Source organism: Phoenix dactylifera, chromosome 1 (genome assembly GCF_009389715.1).
Source record: "Phoenix dactylifera cultivar Barhee BC4 chromosome 1, palm_55x_up_171113_PBpolish2nd_filt_p, whole genome shotgun sequence".
Taxonomy (NCBI): Eukaryota; Viridiplantae; Streptophyta; class Magnoliopsida; order Arecales; family Arecaceae; genus Phoenix; species Phoenix dactylifera.
Genome location: NC_052392.1, coordinates 13,120,474 through 13,145,172, shown reverse-complemented (window position 1 = coordinate 13,145,172; position 24,699 = coordinate 13,120,474). Strand labels below are relative to the sequence as shown.

The 24,699-nt window shown below is 39.1% G+C and overlaps 2 protein-coding genes and 1 long non-coding RNA gene across 4 annotated transcripts; 2 read left to right on the top strand and 1 right to left on the bottom strand.

Annotated features, from left to right (window-relative positions):
* Window positions 1-9,233: 9,233 nt before the first annotated feature.
* Window positions 9,234-15,822, top strand: LOC103710674 (E3 ubiquitin-protein ligase RGLG1-like). Of its 2 annotated transcripts, none has more exons than XM_039126981.1 (12): window positions 9,234-9,251; window positions 11,908-12,170; window positions 12,604-12,688; window positions 13,243-13,383; window positions 13,530-13,643; window positions 13,732-13,829; window positions 14,074-14,153; window positions 14,244-14,349; window positions 14,488-14,615; window positions 14,721-14,865; window positions 15,232-15,288; window positions 15,364-15,822. In XM_039126981.1, exons 2-12 carry the CDS (start codon window positions 11,988-11,990, stop codon window positions 15,442-15,444), a joined length of 1,218 nt encoding a protein of 405 aa, XP_038982909.1. In that variant the 5' UTR covers window positions 9,234-9,251; window positions 11,908-11,987; the 3' UTR covers window positions 15,445-15,822. The 2 variants fall into 2 exon arrangements, with proteins under 2 accessions (XP_038982909.1, XP_008794750.2); XM_008796528.4 differs by lacking the exon at window positions 9,234-9,251 and adding an exon at window positions 9,342-9,522.
* Window positions 15,823-16,388: 566 nt separating this feature from the next.
* On the top strand, window positions 16,389-21,313 carry LOC103710687. Its single transcript, XM_039123494.1, has 3 exons — window positions 16,389-16,511; window positions 20,447-20,615; window positions 21,016-21,313. The coding sequence occupies exons 1-3, from the start codon at window positions 16,389-16,391 to the stop codon at window positions 21,087-21,089; spliced, it is 366 nt and encodes a 121-aa protein (XP_038979422.1). The 3' UTR covers window positions 21,090-21,313.
* A 794-nt stretch (window positions 21,314-22,107) lies between these two features.
* On the bottom strand, window positions 22,108-22,916 carry LOC120110925. The gene is made up of 2 exons (XR_005512064.1): window positions 22,716-22,916; window positions 22,108-22,582 (listed from the first exon to the last, which is right to left on the bottom strand). It is a non-coding gene; the product is annotated as an uncharacterized LOC120110925 (long non-coding RNA).
* Between the last annotated feature and the right edge of the window lie 1,783 nt (window positions 22,917-24,699).

Sequence of the window (24,699 nt, the reverse complement as noted above, 5' to 3'; positions counted from 1 at the left end):
TCGGTCCAGTAGGCAGCCCAAGCAACAGGGCGGAACCAGAGCTCTTTATATGGGTCAACTCAGATTCGTAGATCAGGTCGACATGACTCGACTCTAGGTTCCTTGGACATTCTAGAGTGAGAATGTGGAGAGAAAGTATAGAGAGGAGAGAGAAGAGATTGAGAAGAGGGGAGAAGAGAGAGAAACCCTTTCTCCCTCTATTCACAAATGGGGAGGCTTATCCTCCCCTTCCTTCCCCTCTTTCCCCGCAAGTCCAAGGGAAGCCATGGTGGCCTGGCCTCCCACACGTCGGCAACCACCAATGGCCATAGCCTCGGCCAAACCGGCGGCCGACGACGACCAAAATCCAATGGAAACATAGAAATGGAGGTGCTTTGTTTCGGAAAGAACTCTGGCGACCGCCGGCTCAAAACCTTGGAATCCAAAGCCCAAACTACAAAGGAAGAAAGAGGAGAGAGTGGAGAACTCGTACGTCAGTCCGACGAGGCTCTATGGCGACCTTTCCGACGAAAAATGGAAGAAGACTCTTGAGAAGAAAACTTGAAATCGAGAGCAAACAACCCTTATTTTTTGATGGATCTCAAAGGGAAGGACGAGGGATCTTATATAGGCGTAAATCCAAGTTCTTTGTGTTTGATTTGGCTTGGGATTTCATCTCTTCCGATCACGATCGCGATCGGAAGAGAGGATAAGGGAGACTCCTAGTTGAAGACTTCCTCTCCCGATTTGTCGGAACTAGCCTGGCCTCTTTGGGCCGGCCCAATGGCCCAACCGTGAGCGGGTTGGTCAATGGACCGGGCCATCACATTCTTGCCCCTAAAAAAAAAAATTTATCCTCGAAATTCAACTTACTTAAGGCTCAAACTTTGAAGGTACTCAACCATCACACTTTCGTTGCACAACTCCAATCTAACCAACACTCTTCTATACTCATCCTATACCTAACTTTACGAATTATAAACATAAGCCTAAGTTCTATCTATGGCTAGACTTTATGTATTACTCAGGATCAAACTTATTGCTCTGATACCATATTTGTCTATCATATTTGTCACGCCTAGGATCGGGAGCATTATTTGTCGCGCCCTAGATCCGAAGCATAATATGATCGTGCTACCGAGGGTTCAACTCACGATATCACGATGCCAACATTATATTTAGCTTTCACATCCATCTCAAATATAATAAAATAAATAGAAATCTAATTTTATTATTTATTAAATAAAAATTAATATTTGTTCAGAGTGTCTAAATCTAAACTAAATACCAAATCCAGCACCCTTAACATTCATAAAATCATTAGCTGCCAATTTATAATCAATACAAAAATTCTTCTACAAAATTGCCAAGCTTACTGGCGCGAACTCGAAGTCTGGACCAACTGTCGTACCTACTAATCCTATTTGCCTAGAGAGAGAAAAATAAAAAGAGGTATATGAGCGACAGAATTCAGTAAGTAAACCTTTCACTATCTTACCGGATCAAGCATATGTTTTTTCATGTCAATGCATCATTTAAGAAAAATAACAGATATTCCAAAATAAGCATTTCATAGTACAGTATATTTAAAACAAGTCATAAGCAATTCATGCATGCATAAATTATTTATATTTCATAAACAAAGCTTCAAATTCATTTTGCAAGTCAATTCGTAAATCGTTCTTTTGTAATTTAGCCATATCTTAGTTTAAAACATTGCTCATAGATATTCATGCTATGTTTACTTTATATCTGTGATAGAGCCATAATCGACTGTGTTGTGGTTCAAATTTGGCCCGAGAGTAACCACGCAGGTGGAGTCGAGGGAGCCGCCAGCGGTTGGAAGGGGAAGACGAGAGCCACCTCCTGTGCGACGGCGACCGGAAACCTGCACAAAGCGTCTTCTGACGATCAAGTTAGAATGGGATCAATTTGGTCCAGCCAATGGAGAGAGATCCTTTAGAAGTTACCTGATCGAGCTATTTAAAGTCTCGATGGAGTGGCCCGGTGGCAGAGGCACTATCAGCCCTCATTATGAGGGGGCGTGGCTCTGAGTCGGATGGCGCGCAGCTTAGACTGGCTGGTGGCGTGTTGTACAGCCCATTCTTAAGAACGATAAGGCGTTGACAGTCATGGTAGGGTATAGTCGGAGTAGTCAAGGTGTCGTCTGACTACTGAAGGCCGGTAATAAAGACGTGATACGGTAGCGTTGTGAAGTACGACCGCGTAGGTGGGCATAGGCCCGCATATGGGTGCGGTCGTTGGCGAGGCTGAGCTCGTTAAGTAGTCGCGTCATGCGTTTGACGAGGTCGGCTTGGCCGGCGCCGAAAGGAGCTCAGCTTTCCGTGTGCTCGGTGGAGCGCCCCGAGCTCGAGGTTCGGGCCGTATTGCTGGGGTAGGCGCCCTGAGCTTGGTCGGGACGGGTCAGCGAATGTCTGGAGACACTCCGAGCTTCATCAGGGGAGTCGGTGAATATCTGAAGATACCCCGAGCTTGGTCGGGGGAGTCGGCGAATGTCTGAAGTTGGTGGAGCTTTTGGCGGAGTCTCGAAGTCGAGCTGACTCTGGGCCGAAGTGAAGGTTCGGCCAATTGGCGTGGACGTTTACTAGGCCCCAACTGGGCGGTCTTTTAGTTGTGGGTTGGACGATCCATTTTTCCCCCCATTAGACTGTATATCACAGTCTGCTAACTTTATACCTGCAGACCGAGCCATTACCAACTATTATACCCACTGGCGAGGGCCATTACCAACTATTATAACCATTGGCGAGGGCCATTACCAACTTTGTACCCATTGATGAGGCCATACATAACTATCTAAGAGCCTTTCAAATACTTATATCTTTTTCATAAGACATATGCATAAAGAGATTAAAAAAATACTAAATAGCATGTTCAGATTTATATTTCATAACAAAGCTATTTTCATCAAATCATTTATGAAACTATTTTTCATAATAAAGCACGATTTTTATAACACATATGCGAATCCATAGCTTTAAGAAAACATAATATTTCCATAAGCAGATTTTACGCATGGAAGACATGAGCATAAAGAGTGCAAGATCTACTACAAGTTCGAAAACTAGTAAGGAGTCTAACATTTACTTACCTCTTTCGTCTTAAGCCGTCAAACTTTATTAGGTGATTCAGTTACCCCTATTAAAAAATTAAAAGCGAGATTAATTTCTATTAAAATAAATAAGAAGGAGACGGTTGGTCGGATGACAGTGTTCGCAGTTCCGAGTGGGTCAGGCTTGAGCGATTCGATAAATAAATCATAGGGCATTGACTCGATCAGGGCTACAATTAATCAACATGATTCATCAATAAGGATTTCAGGAACATTTAATAGGGCCAGGGTAATCGATCCAGTAGGCAGCCCATGCAACAGGGCGAAACCAGGGCTCTTTACAGAGGTCAACTCAGGTTCGTAGATCAAGTCGACGTGACCCGACTCTAGGTTCCTTGGACATTCTAGAGAGAGAATGTAGAGAGGAAGTGGAGAGAGGAGAGAGGAGAGAGAGAAGAGGCGAGAAGAGAGAGAAATCCTCTCTCCCTCTGTTCACGAACGGGGAGGCTCGTCCTCCCCTTTCTTTCCCCTCCTTTCTCCGCAAATCCAAGGGAAGCCATGGCGGCCCGGCCCCCCACTCGTCGGCAGCCACCAGCGGCTGTAGCCCTAGCTAAACCGGCGGTCGACGGCAGCCAAAACCCGGTGGAAATATAGAAATTGAGGTGCTCTATTTCGGAAAGAACTCCGGCGATCGCCGGCTCAAAGCCTTGAAATCCAAAGCCCAAACTAGAAAGAAAGAAAGAGGAGAGTAGAGACTCATACCTTAGTCTGCCGAGGCTCTCTGGTGACCTTTCCGATGGAAAACGGAAGAAGACTATCGGAAAGAAAACTTGAAATCGAGAGTAAACAACCCTTATTTTTTGATGGATCTCAAAGAGAAGGACGAGGGATCTTATAAAGGCGTAAATCCAAGCTCTTTGTGTTTGATTTGGCTTGGGATTTCATCTTTTCCGATAGCGATCGCGATCGGAAACGAGGATGAGAGACTCCTAGTTGGACTCTTCCTCTCCCCAATTCGTTGGGACTAGGCTGGCCTCTTTGGGCCGGCCCAATGGGCCAATTGTGAGCAGGCCAGTCAATGAACCGGGCCTTCACATTCTTCCCTCCTAAAAAAAAATTCGTCCTCAAAATTCAACTTACTAAGGCTCAGACTTTGAAGGTACTCAACCATCACACTTCCGTTGTGCAACTCCAATCGAACCAACACTCTTCTATACTCATCCTATGCCTAACTTTACGAATTCTAAACATAAGCTTAAGTTCTACATATGGCTAGACTTTATGTATTACCCATATTTATCACGCTCCGGATTCGGAGCATGATTTGTCGCGTCTTAGATCCGAAGCATAACATGACCATGCTACCGAGGGGTACAATCCACGATATCACGAAGCCAACATTACATTTAACTTTCACATCCATCTCAAATATAATAAAATAAATAGGAATCCAATTTAATTATTGATTAAATAAAAACCAATATTGGTTTAGAGTGTCTAAATCCAAACTCAATACCAAACCCATCACCCTTAATATTCATAAAATCATTAGCTACCAATTTATAGTCAATACTAAAATTTTTCTACAAAATCGCCAAGCTTGCCAGTGCGAACTCCAAACTTGGACCAACCTTCGTACCTACTGATCCTATTTTTTGGAGAGCAAAAAATAAAAAGAGGTATATGAGCGACACAGCTCAGTAAGTAAACTTTTCGTATCTTACTGGATCAAGCATAAGTTTTTCCATATCGATGCATCATTTAAGAAAAATAATAGATATTCCAAAATAAGCATTTCATAGTACAATATATTTAAAACATGTTAAAAACAAATTATGCATGCATAAATCATTTATATTTCATAAACATAGCTTCAGATTCATTTTGCAAGTCAATTCATAAACCATTTTTCTGCCATTTAGCTATATCTTAGTTCAAAACATTATTCATAAATATTCGTGTCGTGGTCACTTTATACCCATAATAGGGTCATGTTCGATTGCATGTCACAGTTTGCCTACTTTATACCTATTAGCGGGGCCATTACTAACTATTATACCCGCTGGCTAGGATCATTACCAACTATTATACTCGCTGGCGAAGGCCATTGTCAACTTTATACCCGCTGGTGAGGGCCATATATAGCTATCTAAGAGCTTTTTAAATGCTTATATCTTTTTCGTAAGATATACACATAAATAGATGAAAAATACTAATTGCATGTTCAGATTCATATTTCATAATAAAGCTATTTTCATCAAATCATTCATAAAACTAGTTTTCATAATAAAGCATGGTTTTCATAACCCATACGTCGATCCATAGCTTTAAAAAAGCATGGTATTTTCACAAGCAGATTTTATGCACAAAAGACATGAGCATAAAGAGTGCCAAATCTACTACAAGTTCGAAAACTAGTAATGAGTCTAAGATTTACTTATTTCTTTCGCCTTAAGCCGTCAAACTTCATTAGGCAATTTAGTTGCCCCTATTAAAAACATTAAAAGTGAGATTAATTTCTATTAAAATAAATAAGAAGGAGACGGTTGGTCAGGTGACAGCGTTTGGAGATCCGGATGGGTCAGGTCTAAGCGATTCAATAGATAAGGCTCCGTTTGGCAAAACTTTTGGAGAGTCAGAAAGCACTTTCTGTCTCTCCAAAAGCACTTTTAGATAGAATAGGGATATTTGGTAAAAAGATTGGAAAACTGTTTTAGTTTTGTCAGAAAGCTAAAACAGCTTTTTGGAAGAAGTTGGAGCTTCCCGGAAAAGCATTTTGAGGCCCCGTCGGAAAGCTATTTTGAGTTATAAATTTTTTTTGACCAAAATACTCATAATAAAATATAATAATTATAGAAAATGATAATATTAATATATAATAATAATTATTATAATATTTTATATTTTTATTATTATACTATAAATATAATATAATATAATATTATATTATAAATTTATAATATATTGATATATTATGTTATATAATATCACATTATGTTATATTATTATGCTATAGTATACAATATTATATTACTATGTTATAATAATATTATATTACATTATGATAATATATACTATATTGTATATTTATATATTAATATATATTATATTTTATTATACTCTGTTGTATAATACTATGTCCTTTATGGTTATTTTATCATACAAAAAGTATTTTCTCAGTTTGTTTACCAAACACATATGAAAGTCTTACAATACTTTAGAAATATGGTTACCAAACAACAAATAGCTTTTTATAGATGCTCTACTTCCAAAGTTCTACTGCCAACAGCTCTGCCAAACGGGGATTAAATTATAGGGCATGGATTCGATCAGGGCTATAGCTAATTAACATGATTCATCAATGAGGGTTTCTGGAGCATTCAACAAGGCCAGGGTGATCGGTCCACTAGGCAGCCTGGGCAATAGGGCGGAATCAGGGCCTTTTACAGGGTCAACTCAGGTTCGTAGATCAGGTCGACATAATTCGACTCCAGGTTCCTTGGACATTCTAGAGAGAGAAAGTGGAGAGAGGAGATAGAAGAGGGGAGAAAAGAGAGAAACCCTCTCTCCCTTTGTTCACGAATGGGGAGGCTCGTCCTTCCCTTCCTCCCCTCGCCTGAAAGTCTAAGGGAAGCCATGGTGGCTCGGCCCCCCATGTCAGTAGCTACCAGTGTCCGTAGCCCATACCAAATTGGCAGCCGGCGGTGGCCAAAACCCGGTGGAAACATAGAAACAGAGGTGCTCTATTTCAGAAAGAACTTTGGCGATCACCGGCTCAAAACCTTGGAATCTAAAGTCCAAACTACAAAGGAAAAAGAGAAGAGAGTGGAGAACTCGTATCTCAATCCGACGAGGCTCTCCGACGAACTTCTTGATGGAAAACGGAGAAGACTCTCGAGAAGAAAACTTAAAATTGAGAGCAAACAACCCTTCTTTTTTTATGGATCTCAAAGGGAAGGATGGGGGATCTTATATATATAGGCGAAAATCGCGATTTCATCTCTTCCAATCGCGATCGCGATCGGAAATGAGCCCCGATTCGTCGGGACTAGGCTGGCCTCTTTGGGCCAGCCCAATGGCCCAACCGTGAGCGGGCCAGTCAATTGACCGGGCCCTCATGGTTGCAGACTAATTTTGACGGACCAGAGAAAGCGACCAATATGTTTTAACCACCATACATGTTAGAGAATTCATTATATATTCTTGCTGTTGATGGTTAGCTGCATGGTACCAGATTATAAAAACTATGTATTGGTTTATGATACTAGTTTATGTTTAGCAAACTGCTTGTTTAACTGAAGGGGCACCTTTCTACTGGTCAGGCTAACTAGGGAATGATGTCAGGACGAGATCCCGTCAAGAGCTGAATCAGTCAAAAATAAGCCAATCCTACAGTTGATCTGACTCTATAGAGTCCATGTAGTATATTCTTATGAAGGTTTTGGGGCTCAGAACCACGTCACTCATTACGTAACCGTATGGGTATAGATTCTTTTCTCATCATGCCATTGTCAACTTATTCATTATAGTACCACTTGGTGCAAACTTGCTTTATGCGAGGAACCAATGTATAGTCGATTTTTACAAAGTCATACAGCAAGTTTCCGATGCTGAGTGTGTTACCATGATGAATAACATTGATAGTGCACTAACCTTCATCTTCTCTCATAGGAAGCACAGTAGGTTTTGCATCCGTTATTGTTCTAACACGAACATTGATAGATTCCCAAAGATTTCTTTAATTTTTTTAGATATATCGTGTTTGTTTGGTCAACTTGAATTGATTTACCGGATTTGATAGAATCTTAAGAATTCCTCCAAATCGTATGCAAGTTACCAGTTTTATGTTTATTTGGTCAACTTGGTGATCTCCGGAAGATTGATTTATGGGATTTATGCTTCCTTACACTCAAAATGTTTGCTTGGTCTCCATGCTCAATAAAATCAGATTATTCTAATCAACTTTTCTTCTGTGTAGGCGATATGATACGGGAGGGGACATCGATTTTTTTGGTTTGCAGAGAAAAAGTTTTTTTTAACTCTTTACAACCCTACTTTCCCCATATTTTCGGGATCTGCCCAAAGCCGTGCGATCCATTGATACACGGTGTCACTCCTGTTAACGCGCCGAAGACGTGGGATCATTGAGTGTATGGATGGACCAACGAAGACGCGTCTGTCAACATGCCCTTTCGATCAACACTAGAGGCACATGCAAGTTGACCTGTTTGCATATAATTTTCTGGCCCTCTTTGGTCGGTCAATCCAGGATTCCAGAAGTCAAATTTAAAATATGACTATCTAGATAAGCTATCCCCATCTCAGCTAGCAAGTTTAAGATAGATTTTGGCATTGAATCCCATTAAAAGGTGCTATTCCGATTCTCCATCTCAGAGTATATGTGATCATGACCTCTGTCTACATTGTCGGCTCATTTAAATCATAGACCATTTCGATTTCATTAGAAAGAAGAATTTGGAACATCATTTATCGATCAAGCATATAGAGACTCAGCAACTAAAAATGGTTCTATCTTTTTGGATTTTTTTTTTTTTTTATCAAGCCGAACGATAGAGATAGAATCAAATCGATTCCAGAGCTAATCATGTTAAGGTTTTTCAATTGTTAGCCTCCTCTGACATGGTGACAACAGGAACTTAATTAACGTATAACTTTGGTGATGTCAATGATGTATCATATGGGACTAGTCTTTGGTGCGCGTTCCCTGGTCATGTGTGTATACTGGGACGTCGTACATAAGATGATGTGATGGATAATTCGTGAGTCTTTTTTTATTAAAAATATATGTAAGTCATGATAACTTAAGAGGCTGGGTCTTACCTAACCTTTCTCAATGCCAGTCCCTATCAATCAAAGTGGAGCAATTACTTAGCGAAGCAAAACCATCAGATCGGCTTCCAAAGGTGCTTTCCCTTTAATCATCAAAAGATAATTAACATATCTTCCCACCTTGATCAATTGAAAGAGATAATGATTAACAGATTATATCAAAGATACCAGCTTTTTCGAAAAAAAAGGCTTGATTCCTTAAGGAAGGAAAAAGTGATTACTCAACTGATTAATTGATACCCGCTTTAATAACTCCTATTTAATACCGTTGGAAGCTTCGATCACGACCCGCGAGTCAGCGACGCTACCTACCGAGTCTCCCTCACGGCTGTCTCCCGCGTCCGAAACGGTACGCTTCGTCACCGTAGCGCCCGAAACAAATGCTTTTCTTTCGTGTTTGTTTAATGTTTCAGTGCATAAATCGTCCGACGTCTATAAAAAAGCCCGGAATTGGCTTGACCGGAGCTCTTTGGTCTACTGTTTCGTAATAAATTATCGTTTTCTTTAATGTTTTTGCTTCCTTCCGGAGTTTTCCTTTTTGTCTGCTTGAGGCCTATTTCTGACGGTGTTTTCGATGCTGGAATGTCTTCTGGGGGATTTTGGCGTCTGTAATCATACCGGTAACGTCCAAAATCTTGTCTTTTTTAGTATTTTGGTTTGTTTTGTTTGGTTTACATCGATTCTTGGGCTAAAGTAGGATTTTTTTTTTCCTTTCTGAACTGGTTGATGCTTTTGGTTTTTTGGATTTCTTGATTTGCTTCTCCATTACATGTATTGGTTCTTGTTGAATTTCTTCATCCAGTGGGAGTTTAAATCTGGAATTAGTTTAGACTGCCTTCTGAATGCTAAATAAGATATTTCCTTTAATGTTGTTATGCGGTTGTGTGTGTCGATGGCTAGGGTTTTGCTGTTTTGTAATCATCTGGGGAATGGCCAAAATCGTGTCTTTTTAGTATTTATTGTATTTGCGTTGGTTTTTTGGTTTTGTTGTGTGAGCTTGGATTGCTTGGCTTGTGTAGGATATCAGGTTCTTTTGGAATTTGATGCTGCCTCTTGACGTCGTTTGTATTTTCTCAGATTGCTTGTTAATCATGCATCTTGATTTTTGTTTCTGTTTGAGTTTTGATGTAAGATGGTTTAAGACTGCCTTCGTAGTGCTAAAAAAAAGCTTTCTTTTCTCTCTCTTTCTTTCTTTTCCTGAAAGTAAGCTGAGAGCTTTCAATCATCGATGTGAATGTGTTACGAATCTATTTCCTTTACCACGCAAATCAGGGTTTTGCTCTTGTTTTAATCATTTAAAGGATGCCAAAATTGAGTTTGGTTCATTTTTGGATAATTTTCGTGCTCTCCTTTTCTTGATTTTGTTTCTGGTTTTGGGCTTGTTCTTTTATTTGAAGAGTTCTGATTGTTGGGCTCAAGTAAGCTTGAATTATTTTAGAAATGGGTGATGCCTTGATTTGATTTTTTTTCTTTGGCTGTTAAATTATGTTTTTAGGTTTATCAGAATTTTCTTAATTCAGTTTGCGTTCTGATGTGAGATATTATAGACTGTAGTCTATTTACTTGAGCGCTGTCATTTAACTATGTGTATGTATCCATACTTTTTTATGCAAGATTAGTTTTTTTTTATTATTATTATTATTATTGCATTCATTTGGTAGATGCCAAATTTGTGCTCTATTTTCCTTTCTCTTTCCCCAGTATCCTGTTGGTGGATTCATACTGGATTATGATTTTTTATTGTATAATCATTGAGTGAATGAGAAAACTGTTGTTTCTTTTCATTATCATTTCAATATTATTTTTGTGGGTTCAATTTCTTGGTTTCCTTTTGTGAGTTTAAATTGCTGGAATGAAGTAGGATCAGATTTTCCAAAGTTGGATGATTTTTTCCTTCAGTATATGACTTTCTTTGATCAGGGTTTTTATTAAATTATGTTATTCTATAGCATTGTTGGTGGCTTTACTTTTTCAAATTTACAAGTTTGGATTAATAGGTTTAAGTAATTTCATTATTTTTTGGTATTGAGTGCTATGCTTTGGTATGTGATTCTTCAAATCTTAATACATTATGTCATGGTTCATCTTAGAAGATTTCATAGTTCCATTTGAGTTTTGATGCAGGACAAGGTAAAAATATCTCCTTATACTTTGATGAAAGCTTTCATTCATCAGTTTAAGTTTGTTCCCCCCTCTCTCTGTGTGTACGTATGTGTGCCTGCACGGGCGGGTGCATGCATGCATGTTTGTGTGTGTGTTTTCCTTTTCTTAAATTTTCTTAGAAGTGTCTTGCTTTGATTCTAAACTTCTAATCATCTAGGTAGATGCCAAGATGTGCTTTCTCCCCAATGTTTTGGTCAATTGATGTTATTCCATTATTTTTTTGAAGAAATTGTTTCCATTATTTCATTAATGAGTTTGGATTGTTGTTCTATGGTAGGTTCAAGATTTTTGATTTGCATGATGCATTGCTTTAGCATATGATATGTCTTAATCTGAATCAATACTAAAATCCTATATATATTTATTTATTGGTGGTTTGCTTTCATGATTTTGTTTCGCAAATATGGACTCTTGGGCTCATGTAGGATCAAAATTTTTAGGTACAGTGCTTCGCTTTGCTATGTCATTTGCTTTAACTAAGAGATATGTGTCTGTCTGTATTGGATTTTTTTTTATAAGTTGGTAGTGTCTGTTTAGTTCTCAATGCAAAGCATGTGAAGAAGTTTGTAAAGGTCTCTCTAATAAAAGCTTTGTTCAATTTGCTCAAACTCTATATATTGTATTATTTGTTTTCTTCTTCTACTTGTTATCTTCAAAAAAACAAAAAGAAGAAGAAAACGCACGCACACATAAACACACGGAGTGAGGACAAAAGAGAAACTTTTGCTTCTTTATGTTGGGTTTTATTGGTTGGTTACTAGAAAAGATTTTGGTGGTTTAATGTTTTTATTTTTGCTGAAATTTGTGATCAAATTGACAGTGTGTTTTTTGGCTATGTTCAGGCTTTTTAGCTGGTGGAGGAAACCTTTTATCCTCATAAAGCTGTATAATCTGAAGATTTTACATAGTTGAGTTGTGACAAATGGGTGGAAAAGGATCCAAGACTCACAGCTCGCGTCGCTCTTCTTATGATTATGGGCATATGCCTTCAGGATATTCTTCGAGGTATTCTTCCTACAATCAAGCCCATGTGAATTATGAAACAGTGGACAGCTTACAAAGAAAGTATTCAAGGATTGGTGATGATTACCACACACTAAGTCAGGTATCTTATAGTTCTTTTATATATGTTTTACCATGGCTTTTAAATTTTTTCTCTAGCCGTATTGCAAACGTCTTCTGAATTATGTAGGTATCTTTGCCTAAACTCTATCCGAAAGAATGGTGTCAAATGATTTCAGCTTTTGTTTTAAACAGTCAAAAACTTTTTTATATTTTATCAAATGAAAAAAAAAAAGATAAAATAGTGCTACTTTTATGTTTACTTGCTCAAATAATTCATAAAATGTGTTGGGTTGGTATGGTTTCTTATCTCAGAGCCTTTAGTGAATTCTACTGTATTCTAGTTTTATATGCTAACTACTTTAAGTTGTAAGAATCAAATCATCAATATCCACTGTGTCAAATCATCAAGCATGCTTGAGTTGTAACTTGAAAGTTATTGTACACTGATTTACAAATTTCTCTTTTATTTTTAGGTAACTGATGCCCTTGCACAAGCAGGTCTTGAATCTTCTAATCTGATTGTGGGAATTGACTTCACAAAGAGCAACGAGTGGACAGGTTCACTTAAAAAGAACTTGGTGGACCTTTTTATTGTTCTTATTGACTTGTAGTATCATGCTGCACTTCTTCATTTTGGGAAACTGGATTATTATTGAATCAGAAAAACCCATGTAAATGGGATACGAATTCAATTTTTTCAATAGGCCATGTTAGTATAGCTTGTATGTTAGCCGAGCTATGTGGAACATTGCTAATGACCCTATCTGCATGATATCTTATACTGAAGTTTCTCCTTTTTGGGTCTCTTTGGAATACGTTAGCCACTTATTTTCTAAAGCTTGTATATAGAGCTACTCTGTGTATTAGATGACCTGATACTTCAGATGTTAAACATATCTTTTCCTGTGTGCTTGTGCTCCTTACCTGATATAGAACTGATTATATCAAGTGGCTTAAACATCGATTTTTCTTAGAAGTAGAAATATTATCTCAGTACTTGGTTTTCTCATCTTGGTCACTTGAAACATTTGAGGGGAAAAATTACACAAACCTCTAGTTACACTATGGCGATATGAACCTTGACATCATTCTTGGTGTTTTCGGTATCTTAGGTAAAGTTTCTTTCAATCGCCGATGCTTGCATGATCTGGGAAGTACTGCAAACCCATATGAGCAGGCAATATCTATTTTCGGAAGGACCCTTTCTGCTTTTGATGAGGATAACCTTATTCCTTGCTTTGGATTTGGCGATGGTCAGTTTTATTCTAATTTAGACAACATATTTATCCATCTGGCACAGCATGTGCTATTTTGAATTAAATTTATAAGCTAGGATGAAAGTTGGAATCCACTTGTAACTGATAAGATGGTGGAACATTTCTGTTTTTATTTTGTGCAGCCTCCACCCATGATCAAGAGGCATTCAGTTTCTATCCAGATAACCGACCATGTAATGGCTTTGAAGAAGCACTACAGCGGTACAGAGAACTAGTTCCACAAATCCGGCTAGCTGGTTAGCGTAATGCTTACATTTCTCCTATTTAGTTATGTAAGTTTTTCAGCTATTCTGAATGAAATCTTATTATTCTCATGCATGACAGGGCCAACATCCTTTGCACCAATAATTGAAACAGCCATAGGCATTGTAGATAACACTGGTGGTCAGTATCATGTTCTTCTTATAATTGCTGATGGACAGGTCAGTTAGTTTTCTTCATGTTTCTTTTTTTTTCAATTTTTTTAATTGTCCTGCTTCATTTCTGTATTTCTCTGCTTATGGTGTGCTTGTCAGTCATTTAAGTCTGTCTTTCATGCGCTTGTTTATTGCCCATGCAAGCGTATGTCAATAGTACATCTTTTTTGGTTTCTGATCCTTGTGTTTCTCAAAGTTTGTAAAATTGTTTTAGGGTAACATGCTTTTAAATTTACCCTTATTGACCTAGGTGACACGAAGTGTGGATACACACTATGGCCAGTTAAGTTCACAAGAGCGAGATACCATGAATGCCATAGTCAAAGCTAGGTAGTTATCAAATATGACAAGCAAATCCTTTGCCTTTTGCTTTTCCATTTTATATTAGCATTTTCTCATCCATTTTTTTTATGTTTTTAGTGATTATCCCTTGTCAATTGTTCTTGTTGGGGTTGGTGACGGACCCTGGGAGATGATGCATGAGTTTGATGACAATATACCTTCCCGGGCATTTGATAATTTCCAGGTTAGCTCTCTTTGTCTGTCTGTCTGTCTGTCTCAAAAAAAATTCCAAGTTAGGAATTGAAAGATACGGTCTATGGAACTATTCTTATAGTTAGAAATAACTGCGGAAGTGTATCATAACACCTTCAGTGCTGTGCAGTTTGTGAATTTTACAGAGATCATGTCTCGAAATATCCCTACCAGTAGAAAGGAGACAGAGTTTGCACTTGCAGCGTTGATGGAAATTCCTTCACAGTATAAAGCAACTATAGATCTCCAACTTCTGGGGTAATTGGATTTGCATCATTTTTTTTTGTTCATGGCTTCTAAATTCTAATATAAAGTATGCTTCAGCTTTTAGCATGATATCTGGCCATTTTCCCCTTTTCCCAGCCGACGAAGAGGAGTGCCACAAAGGGTTTGTCTGCCTCCACCGGCCATGAACCGTGGTTCAAGATCAAGTGGCGTTGAGCAAGGTCTTGGAGACCATAGAAGTGCCACTACTGTCTCATCTGAAAGTTCTCTAGAAGATAAGCTGGTATGTGTCATTTGAACGTAGTTCATATCCTTCCATCTGTTATTTGATATTTGGCTAAAATGATGGACATCCAAGTCAAACATAATGCTCTTAAAATAGCCAATTTGTTGAAAATATAGCATTTACACCATGTTGGGGAGGTTTTCTCTTTGGTTATTAGGTATTGGAATATTGAAGGAAAACATTTCTAGGTTTAAAACCATTTTGATATGAGTGTCTATTTATACATCATATCCTGCTCGTGTAAATATGAGAATATGCATTGGATGTAAAAGCTCCATTTCACAGGTGGACAACATATGAGCTCCTGAAAGTTATTCTTTTCTCCCTCTCTCTCTCTCTCTCTCCCTGTGTGTGTGTTTACAGATGTGTCCCATTTGCTTTTGGCATTCCAAAGATCTTGCATTTGGATGTGGACATCAGGTAAATAATCTACTTCTTAGCATTTTGAGGATTTGTTCTTTTCTGATTTCTTACATTACAAGAGTTCATTTACAGACTTGCAATGACTGTGGGAAAGATTTGCAACGTTGCCCTATTTGTCAAAGCGAAATCACAATCAGGATAAGGCTCTATTGATGCTCAGAAGCTATCACGAACACTAAAGCTGTGTGATGCTTAAATGAAGTTCAGGCATTTGAATCACTTCACCTTAACACTTTGGTTGATCTGTGCTTCCACCTCTCCAATATTCAGTACAGAGTTGATATCTAAATAAACATTGTAAATAGAGTTCCAATGATGATGTTTCCTATGTTGGTACTCGGGGTACAAAGCCCGGTCGTAGTCCTTGTGATGCAAGTAATTGTCATACCTTATACTCTGTATATCAAATTTGGAATCCTTTTTTGTTCTTTTAATTTTTGAGGCTCCAGGTGTCCTATGAAATTCCATCGTTCTATATTTTGATATTAGCTGACATTGCCAAATGGCAGGTAAGGGGCATTTTACTTGGTATAAGATTGTCTTTGGACTAGAAGCTTCTGGATTCTAGATCATGTGCGCTGACCAAGTGCTTCCCTTGAGCATCGCATAATTTTATTTTCTCGGTTTCATCAGTTTAAGCCTCATCTTTCTAAAGAATGAGTTTTACTTTATGATGCATTTTCGCAAGTATATAAGAGGAAACTCAGTGGTAGGTGGGTTGTCAATTTGAGTGCAGCCCTAATGAGCATAGCACTGCTCTGCCATTGCTTTCTTTGATCTTTTTTTTTCCCCTTTGCTTGAAATACGAACAGGCCCTTCTTGCCTGCTGCTGATCCAGTTCTTTGATCTATTTAACTTTTGAAGTTTTTTAAGATCAAAGAAAGCAGCCTTAATTCTTCGCCGACCATCTGTATGAAGGACTCACAAGGAGCAATTACTACTGATCCTTGTACAACTTCCGTCATCTCCATTCCTATCTTTCTAACTACATGTATTTAACCTCTATTGTCTTGGACGCATACAGCATCATTTTCTATTCCATAAGCCTCATGGCCTGCCCAATAACAAGTCTTGATGCATGTTTGGTATCTGTGGAAATGGGTAATCGTGGTCCAGAGTTTAACAGGATATTTATCATCTCAGACACCCATAAGTCAGGCTTATTTCATAATTTTTCAGCAGCTTTCCTCCAAACCCCTCCTGCTCTCAGCTTCAAGTTGGTAGGTTTTCAAGGACCATGGCCTTTTCTGGTGTCTTAATTTCCTGGTAGATACACGTCCAAGCAACGTGGGCTGCCTACCTCCCTTTGACCAGTCGAAGTTTTTTAAAGACCGACACCATTTGAAGTCAGGATAGTGGTGCTAGCGTGTCACACTCTCCCATCTTAGTACAACTCACTTGCATGGTCGTAGAGACATTGGAAAAATATGAGATAGAGCTCTCTGGTATAAGTTGGCTTGGGTTGCAGTAGGTCCGATTGCTCGTCTCCAAGTTCTGAAAAAAGGAAGAGAAGATGAGGAATAAAACTCTCCTTGCTGTGATCACAGGGTTCATGGTGGTGATGCTCTTTGTGGCGACTGCAACTGCTAGATTGGAGGTTAAGGAGCATGAGACCCATCCACAAGGTTAGCTTTCCATCTCATTGCTCCAATAACACGAAATTCAGAGCACAAAGATTTAGAAGGTCTATTCTAATTGGCTTGGGTTCTGCCTACCATAGCTTTATGAAAAGATATATGCTGGTTCGTCTCAAAATTGTTTGCAGAGCTTGATCTTGTGCCGAGGCATCATCGAATGCCTCCCTTCAAAGCAAGATTTTTCTTGAGGAATTATAAGACCACTCTACATCGCAATTCTAGAGCTTAATAACCATTAAAATCCATCCAAACAATGAAGCTACCTTCCTTTCAAGGTGCTGCACCTGCTCTAAAACTTGGGAGCCCCTTCAAATAAAGCTGTTGGTCTGCTCTGTACTTTGAGAGGAAGATTTAGATGGTGTTGTTGATGGACTTAATTTGTTTGCTTAACCTGGAGACTTCCATGACCGTTTCTTCTTGATTACTGAAGGATGCAGGTGCTGCTGGTTCATCCTCAGTCCCATGATTCAATGCGGCAAAGTCTGCTGTGGTGATGATTGCTGCTCATAAGAATTAGTAACCGGGACAAATGCCTCCCCAACATTTGGAGTTCTCTGAAATGGTCAAATGGAATTGGACAAGAAGTAATCTCTCGGGCAAATGCAAGGGAGCTGTACAACAGAGGCATTAGTAGCTGAAAGTCCGCGTGTCAGAATAACTATACTTTTTACTATGGCAAAATGAGACTGTTTTCATCTTGATCCACTAATGGACTAATTTTCCATCCATATTTCTGTAACCCAGGAAAAACCTACAAGATGTATAAGATGTGTTTGTGCAAAATAAAAACTTTAGACCTGCCTAATTGTCTGAGACATCAATAATCAGTAGATGATCTGTAGACTCAGGCATGCTTGGACATCACCCTAAAAAAAATGAATATTTTGGAAGTATAGTGGCATACTACACTAAGACATGAAGCTATAGCTTCTTGTTCCTCAATCTATGAATAAATTGCCTTCATATATAAGGAGTGCCCCAAATGCCTAAAATGGTGCATTAAGGGGAGATATGATGGTGAGATTTGGTAGCTGTGCTGAGTGAATAGAAGGGTTTTGGAAGCCTTCAATTTCTGAGGTTTAAAAGGAAGAACCAAGCTAATCTTTTGCTATCCATTTTCTGAAAGTGATATTTTTCTATTTCTCTTTGTTTGAAAAAAAATAATAAACAGAGAGGAAGATCTATCTGCATTATAATTATCCAGATTACTATGTAAAGGACTGCGACTTCTAGAGCAAGTCCTGGTAACATTTTTTTTAAGTTATCATTTCTACCTTGCAATGCATTGCATAGAATATAGCTGCATATGGGTCCATACAATTCCATATGCCCATATATATATATATTTAATTTAGTTGTTGTTGAATGAAATGAGCATGCCTCCTATATATTGACTAAATCAAACTATACCACTAGGTTGGGTCAGGTAAAGTTGCTGCTGCATTTGAAAAACATGCACAATTGACAAATAATCGTCTTCTTGTGGCCAGTTTTCCTGCTCCAAATCACTTCTACGCATAGTATTGTTGACATTATGGTGACTATCTTTTAGCATAATGATGATAACTCATCATGGCCCATTGCTATCTTTGTTGCCACTTTGGCCGACCTTCATCGATACTCTCGTCTTTATTAAATCCACCTACAGGTATAGTCCGAGTAGATGAAATGCATCAAGATGAAGTTTCGATATTAGATCAATGAATAATATTTGACTAACAAATATTTTTTTGGACACCCACACAAGGGTAATGAAGTGGCTGCTATTTAAAAACACCATCGAATTTATTAAAACCCAAAGAAAACTTGTGCAAAGCCAAGCGATACAAAGAATTAAGCAGATCAACAGAAGGAGACAACGAAGAGAAACAAAAACAAAGAATCTTCGAAGCAACAAGGAAGCGGCCATTTAAGCTCTTAAGCTTAAATATAAGTGCCCACTCCAAATAATCAGACAAAGCCCTCCTCAGCACCTGTTACACATTTAAGCTTTTGTTTAGAAAAAATCTGAGATGATTTCTCTCCAGCCATATATTCCAACACATGGACATTACAAGCTGATTCTAGCCTTTCTCTGATGCTCTTCTTGATCCTCTTTTTCCTCGCAGTAGTCCAAAGCCGCAGCAGGGTTGGTGGATCACCCCTAACTCCGAAGCAAGTTCTACCTGCAAACCACAAACTCTCGGTGAATGAGCAATTAAACTATAATAATAGTTCTCCTTTATAATAGCAAACCACAAACTCTTTAGCAAGTTTTAACCTCCACAAATGTCCTTCCATAACAGCGAACAAGTGGATGGGGGTCTCATGTGGTTATCCTTTATGTGGTGCAAACTCCGGAACTGTTTTCCACTTGTTCATCAGGTGTCCTTTTTGTAATCCCCCAGCTACTTCAGCCCTCTCAACTCACTCTACTATCTGCATTTCTACATCTAGAGTCTCTCATTTTTCTCGGATGAAAAGGATGATTTCAGTTTTCTTTCCTGATGTCTCTTGTACTTCCTTTTTTCTCAATTTTCTTTCAACATAACACAACTTTTTCCCCTTTTTTTTCATGGGTGGTAATCATCATATGAATATAAAATGGAAACTCTAGAACTTCAATCAGATGCTCAATGCATCCTTCTTTTTTAACGTTTTGTTTTTTTTCTCCTGAACTTATTTGCCCTCCAAAATCAGTCTTTGGGCCGTAGAAAGTTAAAAAAAGATTCAATCCACAGGATTTGGGCAAGGACGCATCCGGTTGATAGAGCTATACTTAAGTAGTTCGCACAATTTATGAAGTCTGCAGGAATTTAAGCTCAATCCTGTAGGAATATCTATACAGGCTTAGGGCGAGAACAATCACTGCCAAAATCAGGCTAAGGATAAGACTCAAATCCAAATCTTTGATACCAATTTTCAAAGGCTTTACCACTACCAACACCATTGTGCAGACAGTGAAAGCACCCTATATATTTTGCCTTATATAGCAGTCCAGGCAAATATCCATTGCTAAGAACCTTGATTCGAAGGATTTTCTGAAGCTCAACTCCAAATCGATCCATCAACCCTCTAGTTACGTTTCTACCAGAAGGAAACATCCCCATCTACAAGGTGGCGGTGAGCTCTAAGGACAGCAGCGCTAATAGACTAACGTGGAACGGGGATTCAATAGAGGCTCGGTCAATATTTTGGACTAGCTGACTCCAAATGCGTTTGGTTATAAGCATGCACGTTCCTATGGACTCTTCACATGTTTTCCCTTGGTGTGACGTCGATCTTTTGACTTCGTTTTTCTGGCCTGTTCTCTTTAGGATAAGAAAGAACACTCGGTGGGTTGTTTGCCTTCAATTTCAGCAGTCGTAGATATCTGAAAGTCTATAAACAATCCAAAAGGCAAAGTAGCGTCCACCTCATCGTTCCATCATTCACCACCAAAGGGTCGATACCAATCAGGTGGATGGTTTGAAAAGAAAAACGAGAACGATGTTGGATGTAAGGATAGAATGGAATGAGGGACTTTCTTCTATAAATAGGTGGGAGAAGGTTTTATTACTTGTTCCTTCAGGCTTGAACGGGAGTTAAGGATGAGGAGGAACACCTTGCTTGCTCTTGTCACTTGGCTCATGGTGGTGGCCTTCTTTGTGGTCGCTGCAACTGCTGCTGGCCGAATGAAGGCTATGGAGCACGAGATCGATTCACTGCGTAAGCCTCCATGCTACTTTCACCACACGTTCTTGTAACAACACACTTAAGGCTGCTATTGGAGTAGTAATTTCTCTTTGATTATATATTCCTGCTTGGATTGAACATGTGCGATGCTATTTTTGAATGAAAAAACACCCAGAATTCTCGACTTTCAACATAAAATATCACTCACCACTCACCACAGCATGGATTATTGTTACTAAAACAAGAAAATTCTGATATTTTTTTCTGATTTTTTTGCCGTTAAACAAGACTTAGATGTTAGTGCCCCCTCCTCTTAAAGACTTTAACATGGTTTAAGATTGAGCTGTTCTTAATGTTATATTCTTCTTTCTTTGTTCGGAGACTTGACGACCGTTTCTTCCCCCACCCCCCTTTCCCCCTCATATTACTGAAGCTTGCAGGTGCTGCTGGATTGTGCGGCCGGGAGTATGCGGCCATTCCTGCTGTGGGGATAACTGCTGTCCATAGGCATCAATCGGGGTTATTGCCTTCCCTGGCATTTCGACTCTGAAAAATGCCAGGAGCAATCGTGAGTTGCGAAAATAAAAAGGAAGGCATTAGTCACTGAAAATCTGTATTCCATAATATCAGTGTTTCTGATGTACTAAATAAAAGTCCTCTACTACAAATAAAGAGAACTGTTGCCTTTTACTTGTAGGTTTACGGTCGGCTATCTAATATTTTTCTCTCTATCGAAGAAGAGGAATCTGGATTGTGTGCACGCAACAACTTAAGATCTTATCCAAAAGAAATTAGCTGAAAGTTATTATTTGGATTCCTTAGTCCTGTATAAATATTCATGATCTACCTAGTACATAAGTGATGTGGAACTTAACATACGCCTATATAGATCCTCACAATGTGCATATGAAAGGGCAATGAACCAAATTTTCTAGATAGCTAAGCTAATTAGGAAAAATAGAGTTCCAACTTTTCTTAGTCCTTCATGGTAGCAAGTTACAGAGTTTATGAATATTTGGAAATGTAGCTGAAAGGCATGAATATAGTTACTACATTAGATAACTGAGTTAATTATTGACATGCAGTAACTACATGAATATAAATCAACCTCCATTGCTACATAGGTGATGGAGAGCTCCAAGGAGAGCAGTGCTAAATTACTAGCTAGGATTTGGAACTGAGCCTGAGTTGAGATCTGGTCGAAAATTTGGACTAAGTAACTCCGAATACATTTGTCTCGTTGTCGCCTATGAGCTGGTATGTCTTTGATTAATGACTTTTGGCATGTTTCAGAATTTGTCAACTGGTCTTTAGATTTTTCTTGGATTTTTTCATTGATGATAGGAACAGAATAGCGTGGACTGCTTGCCTTCCCTTTCACCATTCAACGATATCTGAAAGAATAAAACCAACAGTATTCAAGACAAGGTAGAACTGGTGATCCATTGTCACTATTCCGTCGCATGTGTGTGAGTTTGTGTGGATAACATATTTTTTTTTTTTTGGTATAACGGCGACTCACATATAACGAATATGGGTGCAGCCCATAAAATAAAATTAAAAAAAAAATAGTGCAAGGGAGACGGGACAGATGCGTGGCTCTCCCAAATAAAAAATCTGGGGTGATGAGCTGTATAGGATGCCACCCAATCTGCAGCACTATTTGCCTCTCTGTACATATATGTAGCTCGATAAAAAGCGCACGCACCCAAAAGACTACAAATGTTGTGGAGCAGCCGCATCCCACCGGCAACGTGGCCTCAACTTTGAATCCACTCGGTCTCTGTGGCTGATTCCCCCTCAAGGAGAATACGGTTCGCACCCAGAATACGCCTCGCATAGGTGATGCCCTTCCATACGACTCTAAGCTCAGCATCGACAATGAACTGATCGAAGATCCGCTGACCCTCGGCAGCTACTAATCTGGCCTCCTGATCTCTGATAACAAATCTCGCACTGCCGCTACTCCCTTCCTCACCGACGCTAACGTCGAAGTTTACCTTAAAAAACGGATAACATAATATTGGATGGTTAGAAATAAAACTAGAAAGATGTTGGGTAACATAAAATTGGATGGTTAGAAATAAATCTAGACAGATATTGAGATAGAGTGGAATGAGCTTCTACAAATACCTAGTAGAAGGTTCTATTACTCTTTATCTTCTGGTTTGAGAAGGAGGTGAGGATGAGGAAGAACACTCTTCTTGCTCTTATAGCCTTGGTGGTGGCCCTCTTTGTGACCACCGCATCTGCAACTGCCCGAATGAAGGCCATGGAGCACGACACTTGTTCAAAACCTAAGCCTTCATGCTAAGCTTTTAACCCAATTTTTTTTAACACCCTTAAGGCAGTAGATAGCATCACATAGCAATTCTTTTATGCATAACTTCCTTTATGCAAACATATATTCTTGGTCTCAAAAATGCTTCCAATGCTTCACCTTAGAAGTCCGTTAAAGAATTTTTGTTTTCTTTTATTCTGTTCTATTTTAGTTTTAAGAGATGAAACGATAACTCCATGTTGCAATTAGAGTAGAGAAACCAGTTTAACTTTTCTAAATATCAAAAGCTTGAAGCAAGCTGTATCCGCAAGTGCTGCACCTTTTGGTGCGAGGCCACAAAAAAATCCAGGTTAGCTGCAGCGTTCCCTTTCCTGAGCGGACTTTGATTGCCTGTTAATATTCCAATGATCTTGCAACTTCTTGATGAACTTTTTTTCGTTTGTTGTTTTTTGTTCTTTTAATTCTGTAGCTTGCACCTGCTGCAGTTGGTCAAAGACAGGAGTATGCAGCCAATCCTGCTGCGGAGAAAATTGCTGCCCTCGCTAGCATATGAACTTGTGAACTTCTGATATAAAATTGGTCACTGAAGGAAGAGAGGCATCGGTCGCTGAAAGTCTGTATTTCCTAATGTCAGTATTTCTGCTGTGCTAAATAAAAGTTCTCCTCAGCAAATAAAAGAGCTGTTGCCTTTTACTCCGACTCCACCAATCCAGTAACTTAACAAACTTCTCTCCACGAGGGGGAAAAAGAATCTGGATTGAGTGCACGCCAAAGAGCAATGAACACGATTGTCACAATGGTTAAATCTTCTGATATTTGCAAGATAATTAGGAAAATAACCTACCCACTTTCTCTAGCCGTTCATCTACAAGTGACAGCGTTCATGAGCGCTAGGAAATATAACTCGGGCATGCACATAGTTACTGCATGAAGATTAATCGCCTCACTAGTGTATAATGAAATATTATGGTTTGCTCTACTTCTCCATGACTGCAAAAAAATCCAACTTTCAGAAGGGCACCACCACTGCCCGAAAAAGATGCTGCTCTTGACATTACATCGACACACAAGGTCATAATCCATAACCAGCAACATATCCCACTACCAATGCAAGAACTACCATCAGTAGTTTCAAAGAGAAAGCGGTTCACAGAGCAAAGGATCAGGGAAGGTAACCACTCCAAGCTCATCAAAATCCCGAATCCATTCATTCTGCTTTTGTAACTGATAACAACTATTGAATAAATAAGAGATATTTCCCTTCTCTCCGAGGGCATTGCATGATCCTCCGCAGAAGAGAGTGATGATGCAATCAGCAATACTGCAGGCCAGCTTCATGGGATTTGCGACACCATCAAGATCTCGAGATGGATTAGCAACAGAACACCTTGATAGAAGAATTGGACATCAGTTAAGTTCTTTAATCTGCCTTACCCAATCAAATGTTCACGGGTTCCTTGGCCTCACAATCACAAGGAAAAATTCTACAGTGTCGCTCAAAATCCCCAGGAAGTGTGCTCTTTTGATCTTCATCAAGAGATACATACATCCACGGGATGAACCCCAGGTCTCAGGGGAATCTCTATGTTACTCAAGACACGACTAATAAGTCCTCGGTTCAAAGCCCTCGCAGCACTGAAGATTTGTTCTTGGTGCTCCATCGGCATTGCAGGTTCTGCTTTTGTCAATGATTGCTGAAGGTTGAGCACTGCTGGAAGAACTAAGGACTGATATTGCCCCTGACAGCAATGTACCGGTGTTCAAAGCAATAGTAAAATGGTTTATGCAATTCCAAAAGCAACTTAACATAAGCAAGCATGTACATAACAAACAGTT